Below are 15,264 nucleotides of genomic sequence, written 5' to 3'. Positions count from 1 at the left end.
AATTTCAGATTGATTAACTGAATTTCATTTTCACCAGTTGTCGTGGTCACCAACATTCTGTGCAAATCATGTTCTAGAGACAGATGTTGTAAAGAACCTCAATGGCTCAGAATGATATTGCCCCTTGTTGCATGTCGAAGAAATGCATCCCTTCACGCCCCCTCCATCCCCAAGAGAACCAAAATACCAAACACAGCCTCTGAAGATTGCACCAATGAATCTTTCTCTTCATACAAACTGAAAACAAAAATTGAAAGTATGTTTGAATTTGCGGGATAAATAAGCTCTGGATAGTGAATTAGCTTAAACTTCCTGCAATGCATCAATGTTTTGGGCTTAACTTCAGTGACAATTCTTTTACAAATCAAAATCTTTCCAATTAATATATGATACAGTCATTACCTTTTCCTTTTTAAATATTTAACAGATAGAATCCAAATCTAATTTGGACTCATAATTGGTGTAACAACGAAATTCATTTGCTAAATTCCGATTGTGTTTTGGGAGAAATTTGCACATTTTCACAGAAAGCAACTTTGCTGCTAGGTCTTCCACGATTGCACCTGAAACAGAGAAAGTCAAACATATCATAAATAAATAATTCACTCAACTGGCCATCCTAAGCCTGGATAAAAAAAACCTCATAAACTAACTGCTTAAAGCATCAAAGCCAAAACAATTGTGCCCTCAGCTAACATCCTGAAATATATACTTTTCACCAAAGGTTAATAGATAGAAATTAGGAGTGAGAACCACAAAAACTAATAAAGGTCTCTGCATTACCACCTGACCTGAATAGAGTGATTAGAAAATATCTAAAAGTTGTCATTACGCATATTCAATGCTGCCTCCCAATAAAATTTACCAGGGATCAGTTAGTTCAATTGGCTGGATAGCTAGCTTGCAATGCAGTGTGACACCAACAGCTCAGGTTCAATTCCTGTACCAGCTGAGGTCACTGTAATGTCCCTATCGTCTCAACCTCACATGAAGTGTGGGAACTGTCAGGTTAAACTTTTCACCAGTGTTATGAAGTTTAATTGAATACTCATGAATTGGACGGCAGGAAGTTGGAATTTGGTTGTAAAAATGATAGTGGGGAGAAGCAGTGCATGGTCCCTTTAAAGGACAGTGCTTGGAAGTTTGCAAGTAGTGTATAGACAGTCCAAAATTAAAACAAGTGTATCAAAAGGCCTTACAGTTGGCAGGCAAAACAGCAGTCTTATTTTGATGTTTCGGCAACAAGCTGGACTCAGCCAATTAATTTAAACCAAATACTCAGTGATTGAAAGCCAATTGAATTTAAAACTGATGATTTTGACAACCTGAAACAAATCATATTATAAGAAAGTGATGTGTCATTTGGGGTATATAAGGTTTTTTTTTTGAAAATTGGGGTGACAGCCAACTGCCATTTGAAGCGAATGCAAATCCTCCATCTGAGAAATAAACTAGCTCTCACACAAAATCATTAAGCTGTCTAAAAAAAATCAAAGGTACCACGGCACTTCTAGCTAAGACTCATCATTGAGGAGATTATAGAAAAAAAATCCCTGACAGCAAAATCAGTAGAAGAACGGATGGAGAGACACAGGAGAAGGCAAAGCTTTCTGAAAGACACATTCGGTGTGAACTTTGAGAGACTAAGTTTTAACTTATTGTTTTCTTATTACTTAAGAGTTTTATAAGTGGGACCGGTGTTTATTGGAACAGCATACAATTAGAATCTGGTTTTATTAGGAAATAGTTAATAGTTTGGGGCTGGTATTTTGGGTTAATTATCAGAGGGGTTCAATCTTCTCCTTCGCCATAACAGCCAGTCACGTCTCTCTAATGAGACAGTAGACCTCTGGTATGAGTTCAGGTGTTTTAAAGGTCACAGGTTTGAGCCCTGCTGTGAATACTTAAGGACTTTTGTGCCACAATGGTAATGTCCCTGGCTTTGGAAGAAGAGGCCTAGGTTCAAGTTCCACCTGTTGCAGAGGTGTGTGACAACATCCCTGAGCAGGTTGATTAGAAAATACCTAAACATGGCACCAAGTTTAAATAAAAATATATGGGAGGCAGCAGCCTAATGATATTATCGCTAATCTATTAATCCAGATACCCACGTAACGTTACGGGGTCCTGGGTTCGAATACGATCAAACACTCAGAGTGGGAGGGTGGTGGCTTGATTGGTTTGTGATTTGTGGCACACCTTCAATAGCTCAGCTTGTAGAACGGAAGGCTCTAATGCATCACAAAAGATGAGGACTCTTATAGTGCAGTGGTCGTGAAACTGCCTCTGAGCCAGACGGCCTGGGTTTACGTACTGGCTGCTCCAGAAGTATGTCATAATACACCTGAACGAATTAATCTAAAGTAAATCAAAAATAATATCCATTGACCACTACTCTCAGTTACCTATTACACAGCCAATTTTGTGTCCACGTTTCTAACGTCTCTTTTATTCCATGTGCTATGACTTTTCTCACAAATCTGAAGCAGTGGCACTGTATCAAATGCCTTTTGAAAGTCTGTCTACACCACATCAACAGCAGTACCCTCATTTAACCCCTCTGTTGTCTCTTCAAAAAACTCCAGTTAGTCAAATGAGATTTCCCCCTTCAGCAATCCATGCTGGCTGTTCCTAAACTATGTTCCTCAAATAATTGTTGTCAACAGAACCATGTCTGTAGACCCACCAACAGAGGGCAATCAATGCATTCAATTTAGCATTTTTTCTATATCCAACTTTCAACTATCCTTAACTGCTAAAAAAGGGGGTTAATGCTTTTCTATGAATACAATGAACTGAAAAATGTCCACATACCAGTACAAAGAAGAATCTTCCCTTTTGTTAGATATTTGACTGTTAATGTTATTTTGCTGAGACACTCTTCTGAGAGGTATGGTGGGTCAACAATCACTATATCGCAACTGTGAGGTTGGAGATCTTCATGTAAATTCATAGGGTTGTTATAGTCATAGAAAACAAACTCATTTCCATAAACTGAAAATCGTCTGTCATACTCCAAAAGAATAGCAGAGAATTCTCCATTCCAAAGCTGCTTCAGTTTCTGAAATACACTTGGGGTGCTGATACAAGCTATTCTGAAAAATAAATTACATGAATAAAATACGATATTGGAATGCTTGTCTCAGCTAATGCTTATATGAACTTGTAAATGCACTGGCTCACTTCCTGATTTAAGTGATGCACCTGAGAAACATGAAGATGTTGTCTAGTTAAAAAAAACACACATACTTGCCATTATATCCTGAAGCTTCAATCACTTCCTGGGCTAGCCGTAGAGCAGTTTCATCATTATACCAAAACTGGCTTAATTGCTGTTAAAATATTAAAAATAAATTTTAGAAATTAGTTTCACAACATTTATGGTCAGCAGATTTAAATGTTTATAATGCAGTCAAAAATCAAGATTCTAAACTCTAATTTTATGCAAGTGTTGCTATATTCCATAACTATATTCAAATTATAATCAAGTTCAATGTATTGCCTAGACATATTGTTTGAAATCATCTCTAAAGAAGTGAACATAAAATTTAAAAAAAAAACTTATCAAGTTAAAAAAGAAAATCCACTACACATGTATGCAAAAGATATCAGATGCTGAAAAAGCTTGGGCATTTCTTTCAACATCAAAGGCATTGTTCAGACAGAACAACAATCACAGAAATAGACATCGCAGAATACGCCACTCACTCCATTGTGTCTGTGCTGGTTTTTCAAAAGAGCTATTAATCTCACTTCCTGGTTCTTCCAACAGAGCACATTTTTCTTTGTCACACAAATATGCTATACCATTTTAGAAAGTTACAACTGGATCTGTTTCCACTAGCCTTTGAGCAATGCATTCCAGACCATAACATCTCGCCAAGTACAAACATTTTTCTCTGCCAATGATCATAAATCTGTCATCTCTGGTTAACAATCCTCCAGCCAGTGTGAACAGTTTGTCTCAATCCATTGTATCAAAATTCTCGTAACTGGGAAAAACTTTATTAACCACAGAGAATGCTGGAGAAACTCACCAGGTTGGCAACATGTGTGCAGAGAAGAGTTAAGTTTTCAGAACTGAAGAAGAGTCATACCAGACTCAAAATGTTAACTCTGTTCCTCTCTCCACAGATGCTGCCAGACCTGGTGTGTTTCTTCAGCATTCTCTGAGTTTGTTTAAGATTTCCAGCATTGCTAGTATTTTGCATTTAACAACTTTATTAAATCTCTCCTTACCCTTATTTCCCTTAAGAATACTAATTCCAGCTTCTCTAGTTTTTCCACATAAATGAATTTCCTCATTGTGGTACAATTCTAGTAAACATTCCTCTGCATTCTTTCTAAAATGTTCTTCCTAGAATTGAAGTCATATTTTAGCTTATTCTTTATGCTTTATAACAGAATAATTCTGAAAACATGCTACCAGAACTTCTTCAGTTAACAGTTTAAATATTGATAAGCAAAAGAAAATCAATATTATGGATGTCACTCCTTTCAGGATTCTGTACAATACTTACACATTTAAACAGAATTCTGCTTGTGGAGCGAAACTAAAACAGAATCATTACAAATTCCAAGAAGCAACTGCACTAGAGCAATTACTGAAGACGAATGCTAGATAGAAAGCACCTTTTCACTTTAATTGAGGCTTTTCATGCTGACTTAGCAAAGCAGTGATCCCTGATTTCCTAGCATCGGCATTTACATTTAAACAACAAAAACACTTGAGAGTAACTATAAAAATAAAGCATGCTCTAAGTTCTCCTTGTACAGACATACGCAAGAACAAATTGATTAAAAAAAACATTCATGTGAATGGACTAAGCCATTGAGACAGTATTCGTATGAACAGCCCATACTGCATGTTACAAATGAAGAAGTAGGATTCTTTAGAATGCACTACAAGTTCTTTCAAGCATTCTTCTTCTGAGTCAACAATAATGTTTTTAATTATACAGAGCTGGTAAAATACACATCATTAAGAGGCCTATACCAAATTAATTGCAGTGGTTCAAAAAGGCAGCTTACTACCATTTTTTTTTAAAAGGGTAAGTGGGGATTAACAATAAATTCTGCCCATCCAATGATGTCCACATCCGCGAGTGAATTTAAAAAAAACATTGAAAAATAAATGTTTACCAGAATTGTGAGATTTCTTCTGAGTTTGATAGGATGTTCTGGCTTCAATAAAAAGCTTTCTTTAAATAATCTTTGTATTGATACAGACAGATCAACCCTGGGGAATTTTAAGATTTATCAACTTTATCTACCAAAAGTGTATGAAGTTCTTTCCATCAAATCTATTCAGCAAATGTTCAGAGTAAGGTTCACTTTGATCTGCCCCAACATTTGTGTCACAACCCATCTCAAAGTTATCTGCAACAGTCATCCTATCATGGTTGAGGCAATTCAACCTAAATCCATTTTGTGCTTTTTGCTATTCAGCAGCTTGTCATTTATACTGAAATAATACAGTCTAGCCACACTACTGCAGTGTATATGTGCTCAAAATTTTACCTATATATTATTCCAACTATTTTTCAGGAATAGAGAACCAAAGATAAAAGTCATCAATAATTTACCCAGTCTTCTTCTATAGACCCAGTAGCATAATTATTGAGCCCTGCATATTGCTTCTTCTGCTGATCCAGCTGGAACTCTTGCAGGGCGGCCAAAGCATGGGCTGACAACTGAATGTCATTATCATCATCACTATCGTTCATTCTGATGGCGAATTATCCTGGAACAAAATCAACAGGATGTATAACATGCATCAAATAATACATTTAACACAAACGTCACCCTTGCCTTTCTAGTTCCAAAGTTAGCTCACTTTGCTAACAGTTCTCTTCGCTCAGGTTTTGTCACTCTCCTTCTGGGGGCTAGGGTCAGTGGTCTGAAATTGTTGAGTATCGAGCCCAGAACACTGCGAAGTATCTAATCACAAAATGAACTACCTGCCCTCAAGCTTGCATTGAACTTCACTAGAACACTGCAGCAGACCAAAAGCAGAAGTGCCTTGAACTCTATGGCTCATTTTGATTTTCTTTTTGCCTTGCGCTGGTCTAAATCTAGTTTTTTTTTCAAAGATTTGCTTTCAGACAGAGCTAGTTGACCATTATTCTGTCAGTCAGTCATACTCGTTCTAGACAAATGCTTTGTTTATTTACGACTGTTTGCACTCGTTTTGCGTTTTGTTCCGACATTTTTGTCATTTAACCTCTCACTCTCTACCTTTTCCCAAGCTTGCTCTTTTGTTCTCTCCGTCCCCTTTCAACTTCATAAATCCTATAACATTTCTAACTTCCTTCAATTTTGAACTAGTCATATTCGCCTTGAGACGTTAACTCCACTTCTCCCTTCACCGGTGTTGCCGGATTTGGATTTCAATCGCTGCTGAACAAACCGAGCTCCCGGTGCAAAACGCCTTTTCTCTGGCTGTTCAGAGCTTCCTTCTGTTAGGTCAGACAGCATTTGTGATGGAGAAAGCAGCCCAGCTTCACTGCGGTGACCTTTATCTGAACCGGCAGACGTTAGGAATTTAACAGTTTATCTGAAGTATTTGGATACGCTTTGAACCTCATCCTCTGCAACTTGGTCCGTTTTGCTGAAGATCCTCGACCGGAAACGTTAACTCTTTCTCTCTTTGAACCGAGGCGTTCGGTATCTTCAGCATTTTCTGATTTTTATCCCGAAATATAGTTAGGGAGTTACAGCCCCTACCAGCTCGCCGCCTCTATTTAATTGATGATTAAACCCCAAACACCGACCGAAACAGAGAGAATGGTCTTATACTCACACCAACCTTTCCCCTCTGACATCTGACCCACCGGAAAAGGAAGTGAATCAGAGATAGTAGGAACTGCTGATGCTGGAGAATCTGAGACAACAAGGTGTAGAGCTCGATGGACGCAGCAGGCCAAGCAGCATCAGAGGAGGAGGAAAGCTGACGTTTCGGGCCTATATATATATCTAGGTCTAGGCCCAGGCCCGAAACATCAAGCCAGCCTTCCTGCTCGGCCTGCTGTGTTCATCCAGCTCTACACCTTGTTATCTAAGGAAGTGAATCTGTGGGTTTAGAGCGGGAGCAAAAATGAAATGAAGGTTTTTAAACGATAATTTTGTAAATAAGGCTCTGTTTCGGATTTCATAATTAACTTTCAAACGGTTTGTATTAGGTCTTTACCAATTAGCAAGGTTGGAAGAAACACAACTTTATCGCGATTCTTCCACTGGTGCGTAGTGTTTAAATCTTCACAGATATTCCCAACCAATCGCCGCCCAATTCATTTTAGTTAAATTACATCCATGAAAAATCTGAAAAAAAGGTGTTTTGCTTCCAATGCAAGTTCATCCAAAACGTTGCATTTTTTTTTGCAGAACAGGCGCGCAGTTTATTCTTTTGTTTCGGATGTCAACAGTTGTGGCTTTTCGTTATTTCTGTTAATGTACAAGATAAACTATAAAAGAATAGCACATGGGAACTTGATTTCTTTTTCCCGCTGAAATTCACGACTTCTTGATAGTATGGCAGCAATCACATTAACGTTGGGCACAAACCTATGTCCTTTATAAGGGCAATGCTTACAACAATTAATTTTAAATTAAATTGCACTATTCTTACATCTCAGTTTCCTCCTAAAGGACATCAATCTTGCAGCCACCAAAACGGACTACATTTTGTTGTAGGGAAACCTGCTTATACTCTTTTACATAGTTAAATCTGCGATTCACCAAAATGACCAATCTTCATCAGTAAACCTCACTTCTGTAGCATTGCCAACAGAGCATTCGGCTGCAGGAGGATGGAGTAGATAACATGGGCACCAACTATAACCTTAACTCCATCTGAAACCTGGCCATTGAATAGCAATCAGGAGAGGGAAACAGAGGTGATTTTCACTTTTTCACACAGGAAATTAGAATCCCTACAGTGTAGAAATGAGCCATTTGGCCCAACAAGTCTACACCAACCCTCCAAAGAGCTTCCAACTAACTCTGTAACCCTGCATGTCCCATGGCTAATGCACCTAATCTACACCTCCCTGGACCACTATGGGCAATTTAGCATGACCAATCCACTCAATTTGCACATCTTTGGACAGAGAAGCTGAGGAAAATTTTGGTGCTTCCATATTTATCCTAACTGAAATCAACTGTCAGTACAAACGGAGTAGGGAATCTTGCTTTATCTTCACTAATATAGTTCAGTATCACATGGGACGTTTCCTATCACCTGCCTGTTCTGTATTGCAGGTAAATTTTAATAACCCATGGTCCTTTTCAAAGAGGAAGGAGTTTTCCAGTTTTCCAGTTTTCTGGTGAATGTAATTTCCTAAACCAACACAAAGTTAATTCATCTCACTGCTGCTGGCAGGATCATGCAAAATCATAAAATACACAATGTAGCTACAGTTTCTACACTGTAACATAGTTCAAAGTAACGGATGTTGCAAAAAGATACAAAGTACTTAACTAATTCAAGTACAGCCAGCGATGTCCACATTTGATGATATAATAATTCCTGCAACACGTTAGTTGCTCTTTGACATTGGTCATGCACATCAGAGCATATATATAATTTGCTGGAGCTATCCCTGTTTGTCTTCTTCTGCAGTTATTTTCTCTAAAATAAAAGATTTTAGATGACATCATGTGATGAATCTGAGAGCTGTACTTCCCATTCAGAAACTGCCAGTTATGGGAGGCAGATGTCCAGTTTTTGGGTTACTGCTGAGTGGTCCTCTTCAAGTAGGACATCAGGCATGTGTTTGCCCTGGAGTGGCCACAAGCTAAGTATCAGATAGCAAAGACAGGAAACAGTTATGAGGAGATGTGAAGATACCAGTAGGATAATACTGTATTGCTTAAGAAATATAAAAATAATTTCAATATTAAGTGAAAAAAAGCAAGGAAGGCACTTTAGTCCAAATGTTAGTTTTTACAGTTAATCTTCTTAAAAAAAGCAAATGGAGCAATCAGGATAAATACTTTGCAGGCAAAAGCAATACCCAGATATGATACCGGAAGCAGCATGGTTGACTGAATAGGTTTGTATTCAGTTCTGAAGGACCACTAAACGGACAGAGATATGGTCTTTCAGATGAGACGCTAAGCTGGGAACTTAAAATGTACAAACAGTCCTGAAAAGGTCTGCTTGCACATGGATGTAAAAGATTCGATGGCACTATTTCAAAGAAGGGCAGTGTCCTCACCGATATTTATCCCTCAACCAAAATCATAGACAGATCTCCTATTATCATTTTCACTTGTTATTCATGGGAGTCTGCTGTGTGAATATTGGCTGTCTCATTGTCTACATTTAGTTGCTTGGTAGTACAGAACATGAGCAATACTGAACAACAAACAGCCATGATGTCAAAGCATTTCATCTTGTACTCAGATGGATGCAAGACTACATTTCAAAGATGACAACAATTTATATGCATGAGATAAAGGTGCTGATTGTTTGACAAGCAGATTGTGATTGGAACAGTTCAGACATTGCACCTTTGCAACAAAACAAAACATTGGAAGTCCACTGTGCCCTAGTGAATTTCCTATGGCAATGCTTCAACTAGTGTTGAATTTGCTTGGTTTAAATTTAAAAGTTGGGGTGGGGGGTAGGATTATTGTTTCTTGGTGCATTCTCCATAGCAACATCTTAATTAGCATTCCCAGGCTGAGTTCTCAGAGATCTAAAGAAGAGTTGAGACATTCCACTCTCCCCCCGCACTGCCCCCCCCCCCCCCCAGATACACTATCTGAAAAATTGGTGGAAACAGATTCTATGAATAATTTTAAAAAGGAGTGGAAATGTAGGTCTAAGCACGTTGGTCCGAACAGCTGAATCCTGATTTTTTAAAAATGCATTTTATTCATATTATAATAATTAAACTTGTCTACATTACAAAATAAAAACGCCTACTTGTAAAGTGCCTTTGAAACAGTCATGAAAATGTCTGTATAAATCGTAGCTGCTTTTTGAAACAAATGTTTCAGAACAAATTTATGGAATTTAACCCTGAGAAGTGCAAAGTGATGCACTTTGGAAGGAGTAACAAGACAAGGGAGTACACAATGAATGGCAGCACACTAGGAAACTCAGAGGAACAGCAGGATCTTGGGATGTTTGTCCATAAATCCCTGAAGTTGGCAGGACAGGCAATAGGGTAGTTGACAAGGCATATGGGACACTTGCTTTTATCAGTTGAAGCATAGATTATAAGAACAGGAACGTTATGTTGTGGCTGTACATAACTTTGGTTAGGCCACAGCAAGAGCCTGTGTGCAGTTCTGATCTCTGCAGTATAGGAAAGAATGTGATTGCACTGAAGAGGCTGCAGAGGAGATTCTCCAGAATATTGCCTGGGATGAAGCACTTTATCTGTGAGGAGAGACTAGGTAAGTTGGGACTGTTTTCTTTGGATGCAGAGAAGGTTGAGCGGCAGACCAAACTGAGGCGTATAAGATCATGAGGGGCATGGACATGGTGAATAGAAAACAGACATTCCCCTAACGGAGAATAATTTTAGGATGCAAGACAGGAGGTTTAGAGGCGATTTGAGGAAAACTTCTTTCACCTACAGGGTGATGGGGTTCTGGAATGCACTTTCTGGGAGGATTGTCGAGTCAGGTAACTTCACAATCTTTAACAAGTACTAGAAAAGCATTTGAAATATCATATCATTCAAGTTTATGGGCCTAGTGCTAGAAGGTGGGATTTGCAGATTTAGTGTATCTTTAGCAGTACAGACTTGATAGGCCAAAGGACCTCTGCTGTATGATCTATGAAAATACAAAATCCAAGAAGTGGAATGAAAAAAAAATCACTATTCATAGAATCCCTACAGTGCAGATAGAGGCTGCTCAGCTCAATGAGTCTGCACCAACCCTCTGAAGACCATCCCAGCCAGACCTAGCCCCCACCACCACCCTATCCCTATAATCCTGCATTTCCCATGGCTAATCCATCGAGCCTGCACATGCTTGAACTCTACAGGGCAATTTAGCATGGCTAATCCATTGAATCTGCACATTTTTAGACTGTGGGAGGAAACTGGAACACCCAGTGATAACCCATGCAGACACAGGGAGAATGTGCAAACTCCACATGGACCCAAGGCTGGAATCAAACCCAGGTCCCCTGGCACTGAAGCAGCAGCGCTAATCACTGAGCCACCTTGCCGCTTCTTCTTATTCCTCATGCAATTAAAGGGGCACAGTTTATGAGTGAGCATAACTGTTCAATGTTCAATTAATAGGACAGTATATCAGGATGCAGATTTCAGCATGCTGGATTTATGGCTCAGACCATTCAAATGTATCCAAGTCCCAATCTGTACCCGTTGGAACAAGATTGGCCATTCAGCACTTCAAGCTTGTTCTGCTAGTCAGTGGCAATTATGGCTGATCTAAGGCCTAACTATATATACACCTGTCTTTGGCCCATATCCCTTCATCCCTTTGCTTAAAAAAAAATTCTCTCACTCAGATTTAAAAGTAACTGATTGAGCATCAACTACTGTTTGTGGAAGGGAGCTCCAAACCACCACCCTTTGTGTAGAAGTGCTTCCTAACATCTCTTCTGAATGGTTTAGTCCTAATTCTCAGACTATGTCCACCAGTTCTAGAATCTCCAACCTGTGAAGATAGTTTATCTTTACCCTGTCTTTTCCTGTTAATATCTTGAAGACTTCGATCAGATCACTCCTTAACCTATATTCTAGGGAAAACAGGTGTAATTTGTATAATCTCTCCTCATATCCTAACCCCTGAAGAACAGGTACAATTCTTGTAAACCTACACTGTAGCCCCTCCAAGGTCAATATACCCTTTTTAAAGTGTGTTCTCAGTACTCCAAGAGGGATCTAATCAGGGTTTCGTAAATCTGCAGCATAACTTTTGCACCCTTATACTCTAGTCATCTAGATAAAATGGCCAGCAATTCATTAGCTGCCTTGATTCAGTTTTGAGGAAGGGTCACTCAACCCAAAACGTTAACGCCGATTTCTAATCACAAATGCTGCCGGACCTGCTCAGCTTTTCCAACAATCTCTATTTTTGTTTCTGATTTACATCAACTGCAGTTCTTTTGATTTTGATTATTTTCTGTACTCGCATGTGGTATTTTAAAGATTTAATCACCTGGACTGCCAAGTCTTTGGGCATACACTGTATTTAACTTCATACCATCTAGAAAGTACCTTGATAAATTCTTTTTCACACTTACTTACTTTGAACTCTGTCTGCCAGTTTTGCCCATTCAATTTGTCTATCAATATTCTTTGTAATTTTATGTTATCTACACTGTCCACAATACCACCTAACTTTGTGTCATCAGCAAATCTAGATTTATGACTTTCCATGCCATTATCCAAGTCATTAATAGATGTGACTAGTTGATGCCCTCCTACAGCTCCTGTGGGACACCACAGGTCACATCCTGCCAAAGTGAATACCTACCCATTATCCTACTATTTGTCACCTGCTACTCAACTTACTTGTCAGTAAGTTGCCCTCAATTCTGTGATACCTTAGTAGTCATGTATGTGGGACTTTATCAAATGCCTTCTGGAAGTTCAGATAAACATCCCTGTCCACTGCCTTAACCACCTCTTCAAAAAAAAATTAAAAAGTGAGGTTTGTCAGATATTACCTACCCTATCATGAATCCATGCTGGCTCTTCCCAATTAACGGAAAATCTGCAAGATGCTTAGTTGCCCTACCCTTGAATATAGACCCAAACAATTGCTCCACCGTCCATTAGACTAACTGGTATGTAATTCTCTGGTTTTCCACTTTCACCCTTTTTAAATAAAAACAGAATGACTTGCAATTTTCCAATCTTGCTGAATTGAGGATTCTCTAAAAGATTATAGTTAGGGAGACTACAATGTGCTCTCCTACTTCCTTTAACACCCTCAGATGGAAACCATTAGGTCCCGAGGATTTGTCACTCTTTAAATCCATTAATTTCCTAACAACTGACATTTTATTTACGTTAATTTTATTCAGTCAGTCCCTGTTCCAGATCCATTAATTTCCTTGAGATTTCTGGCAAGCTTTTCTTTTTCTACTGTAAATACAAAGGCAATGTAATTATTCAACATTTCTGCCATTTCCCCATGGACATTTACATCCCCACTTTCAGTCTTTAGTGGGCCAACATTGCTCTAATTGTGTATTTCAATAAATACTTATTTAAACAGCCTCCACTGTTCTTCAGTTGTTTCACCCATTATCAGATTTCCCAGTTTGCTGTGGACAGTCTGTCTCATCTCATTAAATTCAGTCTTATCTAAATCTAAAATTCTAGTAGCTGATTCATGCTTTTGCTTTCAAATGCTACATTGAATTTGAACATGTTATGATCACTATTTGGTAAATGTTCACACACAATTAAGTTACTAATTAAATTCAACCCATTACTCATTACTAAATCCAATGCTCCAATCATGGAAGGCTCTACACCAAGAATGCTATATCATAAAATGTTTCCCTCTTTGCCTTTTCATACGTGGTAACAACTCTGCCAACTTCACTACCAACTGTGAGAAGTATGAAATGTTGTAGCAATGTCACTGGACTAGCAATCCTGATGCCCAGGCTAATGGTCAAGAACATGAGCTCATGTTCAGCACAGCAGCTGGTGGAATTTAAGTTCAATTCATACGTATGGAACGTAAAGTTACTCTCAGTAATAGCAACCATTACAACAATCATCAATTGTAATAAAAACCCATCTGGTTAACCAATATTCTTTAGGAAAGGAAATTTTTCCTTTATGTGGCTGTCCTACACAAGACTCCAGATGCAAAGCAATCCAGTAGTTGATTCTTAACTGTCCTCTGAAATGGCAATATAAACAACTCTGTTTCAATGGCAATTAGGGATGAACACATGTTGGCCTGACCAGTCCGTACAAAAATAAAAAAGTTATTGAAGACCTAACATCAGCTGAAGACATTCCTTTGTGTAAAATTTATGCAGATGTACAATTACTATATACAAGGAGCTATTAAAATACATTAGAAGAACGCTAATTACTCAAAGTCCAAAGAAATTCTCAATTTTGCTCACTGTAAATTTTCACTTCTTCCTTCTTTTAGAACTTCAGTTAACTATATTACATATTTTTCCAAGATAAGATTTCTTCTTTTCCAAAATCTATACGCAATGTACATTAAAAATCAAAGCTTCCAACGTTTTGGTCAATAGATTCAAAACATACACACACAGCTGGAGATTTACACACATTCCATTCAATTTAAATTAATAGCAGCCCATTAAACATCACAATTTATATAACATAGCAATATTTGGATCCCCCTCACTCCTGGACTCAGACTTAAAATTATTTTCAGTACATAGGAAATTTCCTATATCTCTGGTTTACAACAGCTTCAGGTTAAATCTGATGTTTTTAATTTAGTGCTCAACCTGTAGCTGAGGTAATCATTATCAATAACAATGTACTTGTCAAGGAAAATACAAAATTAAAATTCGGTAACTTGGATGAATGTCTAGACGGCAATCTTCAAAAAAAAAATTCTTCTATGAAGTCAACAGTATCTTCATTAAGTCTCTTATAAAGCAAACAAAAATATTTATTTACAGCAACAGATGAATGTTGTTTGACAGGTTCATCACTTCTGAAGTAGCTGGCAGCTAATTAATATTTACAAATTACTCACTTGACAATATCTATTGCTAACATTCACTAAATATTTTTCTATTCAAAAGTTAAGCAAAATACGTTGAAAAATATTACTGTTGAGTCAACACAACTGTCAGTTCTTTAGGTCATAAATGTGTTTGCTGGCCCTCTCCACATAGCCCATTGTTACTCTAAACAATTAAAGTAGTGCTTTTGGAGAAAAGTAAATTGAAATTGCATTATTAAAATCCTATCTGAATATTTCAATTGAATTGGAAAACATCCATAGTATTTAATAAAATTAATCAAATATTTAATATTGCAAAATCATGCTGAAATTAGACGATTTATAAAACCTTTGGAAATTAAAATTAGGTGACATTAAAGGCCAGTTATACAACTGCAAAACAATTATTCTCAAGGACAAATTCCTACTTTTTAAAATTTCTGCCACACAGAACTTAAAAAGGGTCAGAGAAATTGCCCTGACTCAGTAGCAGCATTCTCACCCAAGACAGAAGGTCTACACAAGGCACAGTTTACTGTATTATCAGAGGTGCTGTCATTTGGATGAGAAATTAAAATGAGCAACTCTGCTGCC

At 37.9% G+C, this 15,264-nt stretch overlaps 1 protein-coding gene across 5 annotated transcripts; it reads right to left on the bottom strand.

The window, feature by feature from the left end:
• Nucleotides 1-206: 206 nt before the first annotated feature.
• eef1akmt1 (EEF1A lysine methyltransferase 1) lies at nt 207-6,925 on the bottom strand. Of its 5 annotated transcripts, none has more exons than XM_020510551.2 (5): nt 6,809-6,925; nt 5,586-5,743; nt 3,250-3,332; nt 2,815-3,095; nt 207-563 (listed from the first exon to the last, which is right to left on the bottom strand). In XM_020510551.2, exons 2-5 carry the CDS (start codon nt 5,724-5,726, stop codon nt 421-423), a joined length of 648 nt encoding a protein of 215 aa, XP_020366140.1. In that variant the 5' UTR covers nt 5,727-5,743; nt 6,809-6,925; the 3' UTR covers nt 207-420. The 5 variants fall into 5 exon arrangements, with proteins under 5 accessions (XP_020366140.1, XP_020366141.1, XP_020366139.1 ...); XM_020510552.2 differs by having other exon boundaries at nt 6,803-6,910; XM_020510550.2 differs by having other exon boundaries at nt 6,410-6,811.
• Nucleotides 6,926-15,264: the final 8,339 nt, after the last annotated feature.

This window comes from Rhincodon typus, chromosome 6 (assembly GCF_021869965.1).
Source record: "Rhincodon typus isolate 14 chromosome 6, sRhiTyp1.1, whole genome shotgun sequence".
Taxonomy (NCBI): domain Eukaryota; kingdom Metazoa; phylum Chordata; class Chondrichthyes; order Orectolobiformes; family Rhincodontidae; genus Rhincodon; species Rhincodon typus.
The sequence above is the reverse complement of the archived record's forward strand: the minus strand, read 5'-3'. Positions and strand labels throughout refer to the sequence as shown.

Excerpts from the sequence above, each read along its gene's own strand:
- eef1akmt1 (XM_020510551.2), bottom strand. The coding sequence starts at position 5,726 with ATGAACGATAGTGATGATGATAATGACATTCAGTTGTCAGCCCATGCT. Across the intron at positions 3,333-5,585 it reads GGTCTATAGAAGAAGACTGG|CAATTAAGCCAGTTTTGGTA; the intron begins GTAAATTATTGA and ends ATATTTTAACAG. Across the intron at positions 3,096-3,249 it reads GCTTCAGGATATAATGGCAA|AATAGCTTGTATCAGCACCC; the intron begins GTATGTGTGTTT and ends TTTATTTTTCAG.